The sequence below is a fragment of the Morone saxatilis genome, unplaced genomic scaffold (assembly GCF_004916995.1).
Source record: "Morone saxatilis isolate NCDOM2014 unplaced genomic scaffold, NCSU_SB_2.0 Contig9, whole genome shotgun sequence".
NCBI classification, from domain to species: Eukaryota; Metazoa; Chordata; class Actinopteri; family Moronidae; genus Morone; species Morone saxatilis.
This window is the reverse complement of record NW_023340268.1, coordinates 16,197,900-16,202,866: the sequence shown is the minus strand read 5'-3', so window position 1 is coordinate 16,202,866 and position 4,967 is coordinate 16,197,900. Positions and strand designations below refer to the sequence as shown.

At 41.2% G+C, this 4,967-nt stretch overlaps 1 protein-coding gene across 1 annotated transcript in view; it reads left to right on the top strand.

Annotated features, from left to right (window-relative positions):
• Nucleotides 1-4,967, top strand: part of csmd2 (CUB and Sushi multiple domains 2) — a 208,064-nt gene that overhangs the window by 47,311 nt on the left and 155,786 nt on the right. Inside the window, 1 exon segment of the mRNA XM_035681968.1 lies at nt 2,958-3,152. Within this exon segment, the coding sequence (XP_035537861.1) occupies nt 2,958-3,152 (195 nt within the window).

The following is a 4,967-nucleotide window of genomic DNA, read 5'->3' as shown; positions in this document are numbered from 1 at the left end:
ACATTTTGACTTGTCATAGCAAGAAATGCACAGGTGTAACTAATAACATTAATAATGGCTCCATTCCATTTAGGTGTGCCAATAGTCCATGTCAGTAAGTCAGCATGTACAATATTGCTCCACCGTTGCATTTTATCCCAGCTGACCCTCCTCCCCCACAATCTCATAAATGTTGCTCAGACTCAGGCTTTGGTGACACAACAGCTAGCCTTACATGGTCACAGCCACAGGGGTGAAGTGGTCACCCGCATGCCACCAGGGCCCCCTGTGGCCATGCAGTAGCGTTGAAGCCTCAGTCCCAGCGGCTAATATGCTAATCAGACAGAGTCCTTGTGTATATGCTAAACTGGTAGTGATGGAGGGGAAGCTGTAATAAGATGGCCTTGGTTGGTCAAAATAAAGGCTATGGCACAGTGGAACCTGAAAGTGACGAGTCAGTCTGTCATTAGAGTATAGGATTAAGCCAGAGGGGGAGTACCCAGATACTAACCAGGTACTTCCAGGTAAATCAAGTCATTATGGAAGAAACTTTAATGTTTGAGCAGGTGTTCTACCTTCAAAAAATGATGGAAAACACCTACTGTGAAATCACTGATTGGGATTTAACTAAAAGTGCCACATGCAGCTGCAGCCTGCTGCCTTAAGTGAGCCATTGTACCCTCTTTAGAAAAGTAGGGAAAAGTTGTCAGTGACAGCAAGGATTTGGTTCACATGTTTTGCTGTTGACCAACAATGCTGATACTGGATTGGAGCTACTTTGTGCATGTGTATTTTTAGGTTGGAAATCCATGTAAAACAAGCACTAGAATTGGATTGTGTTAGCCTATTAGGATATTTCCAACACATTTTTAATCAGAAAGTGATTTACAGGAAGAAAAAATAATAAATGCAGATTCTTTATGGTGAGCATTAACAAAAAACTCCATTACCCCAAAAATCCTTACACAAATAATAATATAATAATTTTATTTACAGTTTCATTTTTAAATAGAATACATACTGGACGATAAAAACGTATAAATATATAAATGATATTTGATCAACTCAGTTTGTATGCCTTTCCCACCACTAGATTGCCTTTGTTTTGGATAATCTATGGATATAGACCACCCAATATGAATAAACAAATTGGCACAACACGATCAGTGATAGTCACTAAGGGCTTGCACTTTCTCAGCTTCACAGCTATGGTAACCTATGTGAGGGGCACACACACACACACACACATTGTAATCAAACACTTAGAGGTCATGTTTGTTGTCTGATGAGTGGATTGGACACAAACTGTTTGCAGTCTATTTATTTACCAGCCAGTTAATTCCACCGCTCAGGCTCTGTGGAATGCACTGTTGGGTAAAATGATTGATCCGTCCTTGTTAGACCTTGCTGTAAGGAAGTTTTAGTTTACTGGGCTAGAAAGGGGAAATGATGAAAACAAACACAGCACAATGCTTTTTATAACTTTAAATTAGCTCTCTATTAAAGCATTTTTGACACGTAGGAAACAAAATATTGTAATTTTTCCAGAAAGACATGTATCACTTCTTTATGTTAAAACAAAAAGATGTACAGTTCGCTGTGCAGCCAAAAAAGGGTGATTGCCTGAAATGTTATAATCTGTTGTTGTAGGAAGCTAGACAAATCCGATAGAAAAGCAAGTGTGCATTGAGTGTGACGTTGAGTTGCCAGTAAGCTATGTTGTTGTATAGGAGCCATTCTGTCCTCTCTGGAGTTCAGGCCAGCCCCTGTGGAGACACTGAGTTTCATCCAAAGTCCAGCACATGCACTGGCCAGCTCCCTCACTGTGTGGGAGTGTGTGACTGCAACCGTAAGCTGGATGACAGAGTGCACGTGTGTGTCTGTGTGTGTGTGTTTGGACATGGCAGTCTTATTCATACTCTGAGGATTTCTTGTTTGTATAGATGCACAATATGGATTTTGTTTCAGCCAGTACAATAACCAATAATCGTAAAAAGAAGTTAACAATCTGACGAGTATCGCACCTGAGGGTAAGAAAGGCTGGATGATGGATGAATGGATGACGTTACATTCTATACCTCTGAAAGTGTAACTACCACACAAAAAAACAAACAAACAGTTGACTCTTGAAAATGTTCTTTTATTTTTTCTATTAAAGTACATCAATAGAATTCACAGACATACTTTGGCTTTCACAGAACATAAAGCCTATCAAACGTTTGGCATAAGAAGTCAAAATAAATTATCATCAACCGATGTATTAATTTATTGGCTGTAATTTAAACATTGGAGTAATACATAATATAAATGTCACAGTCACTGGAGTTGCAGCAACATCAGAACATCTACTGCCTGCACCCCTATATAATATTGTAGAGGTACAATAGGCTTATCCGTTCTGCTATATGTGACCAAGGAGAGTCTTTTACTGAGAGACTGAAGCAAGAGGTTCAGGGGAAAGAGATTGGCTGAACTTCCTTTGAACCTGATTTCCATAATAACACACAATTAGACAAGGGTCTGTCAATACTGGGCTCGCTGATTTGCATGCAAGTACATGATTGGTCAAGCCGTGACAAGTCGTCTGCGTGAGATCCATAAGTGACTGAGTGAGGGTAAAAAAGGAAAATGTAAATTATCATTATCTGCTTCAGTGGATACACAGTGTATTTTTAGTGACTGACTGTGCAGGCTTCCATAACCTCTGCCTTGTTGTGGCACTTGAGCACTTAAGGTACTACCCTGAACTGTCTGTGCATGGCCTGGAAAAGCCTTTATTAGTGCATTTTTGAAGTGAGTCATTACTAGGGTCAGATATGTTGTCGTGAGCAGACGCCTGTGTGTGTCATCATCTGTCACCAGACTCTTCTTCTCTTTGCCTCATTTTCTGGCTCTTGTCAGTACTAACGTGACGTAGTGCCAAACACTTTACCACAAACTGCTTTATTAACTGTCCGTTCTCCCCCTTCTCTCTCCAGCTCTGCCCAGCTACACTTGTGGTAATCCTGGACAGCTACTCAATGGCCACCAGCAGGGTTCCACGTTCAACATCGGAGACAAAATCCGCTACAGCTGCAGCCCGGGCTATGTGCTGGAGGGTCACACCACCCTGTCCTGCCTTGCCACTTCAGCGGGTACTGCTGCCTGGGATTTCCCTCTTCCCTACTGCAGAGGTATGTAGGAGGGATACTAGAAAGCTGTCTGTCCTAACCTGTCCTTAGGCTAAAAATAAAGTCTTTTTGTCCACAAAATGAATGAATTGTCGAATTGTTGAATGTCATTCAAGTGGCTTTGTAAGGAGATGTAAGACTCCAGGGCTGACAGAAAGAGATATGCCAGATAATTAAATATAGTTTGAAAATAGATAAATAACAAAAATAAAACATTCAGTGAAATCATAGGGAAGTTATTTTAACTGTAAACTGAATTAAAGATTAAGAAGTTTGAGTAATATCCCACAGCAGAAAAGCTGAACCAAGTGTCGTAAGGAACATGCACCTCTGTAGTCCTATCATTAAAAATGTTACTCGTACAGCTGGAACGTGAAATTCAACATGACACTGTATGTCTCTGAAAACCTAAAAAATCATAGTAATGTAGTTAACAACATTGACCTTGTTTCTGGAACGATTACACATGCCTCCACATGACCTGACAAGTTTTTCTGTGGTTACGCTGATATCTTATTTACCATGACAGGACCTCATGTGTTAGCTCCCAGTCAGGTGCTTGTGCCAGTTGTCCTTCCCTCACAGTTAGCAAGCCCCCCTGCGGCAGCGACACCTGCCAGTGTGTGTCGTCTGACCCAACATGACACAGTTCTTGAAAATAGTTCATTGTAGGCAAATGTGATGCTATTGTACATTATTTTTCAGGATTTTACTTTGCACAAAAGTGAATTCTTACACAACTGAAAAGAACGCTCATGTCATACACATGAGTTTGCATGTCTGTGTATGTCCATTTTCTGTGTCCATGTGGCCAATGGTTTGTGTCAGTGTGCCTGCTGAGCAGAGCGCTGAGATACCGTGCCATCTGCAACCAGGCCGGGAGTCAGGAAGCCCACATAGGAGCACACATGGCTGGGCACCGCGCGCCAGCACAGTCCCCACCCACCCAATCACATGCAGACACGTGTACATGCTGGTATTCCACATCTAAATCCAATATTATTATGCATACATTTGATAATCTGTTCTTGACAGTTTCTTACATTTTTATGTAAGAAACTGTCAAGGACTCTGTCATCTCTCGTCTTTGCTCCATAATGCACCAACATTTAGCTGTTCAAACCCAAACTCAGCTCAGCTCCATGCTCACCCAGGCTCCTTCTTAAAGAGAAAAAAATTGCTCGAGCAGTAAAGGGTGCGATTATGCCACCTTTTCGGCAGAAATTACACGCCAACAAGTTTTAGAAACTGGCAATTTCCCCTGTGATTAATTAAGGTCTATGTGCCACTTAAAAGTCAACATGTACACCTGAGTGCTCCTTCATAATGTATTGTTAATGTCACTCCAATTATAGAGCCTGCCCATATGTGTAAGAGCAAAACTCCCGCTGTACTTTGGGAGCGGGGGAGAACATTTTGGCACGGTCACCATTCTGGAATCGGGAAAGGGCAAACGTGCCAGCACTGTCGGACCATAGACGATAGCCAGCCATTGATGGCACAGATAATGTTCCCCATTTCCTTTCTTATGCTCATCAATTTGTTCTCTTAGCTATAATCTCATGGGTATACTTGTAAGTGATTTAACATCACTCATTTATTAATTCTGACACACTCTCCTAGCCCAAATCTGCTCAGTCTATACCATTTGTCTATTGGCTGCTCTTACAGAATTATACCTAGCCTTTTTGCTGCTGCATATCTCTCCTCTGTACATGCACATGCATTTTTCAGACATTAAACATATTTATTTATAGCTTGCATACGTTGCCCATGCTTCCCCATATATATATATATATATATAGAGAGATAGATAGA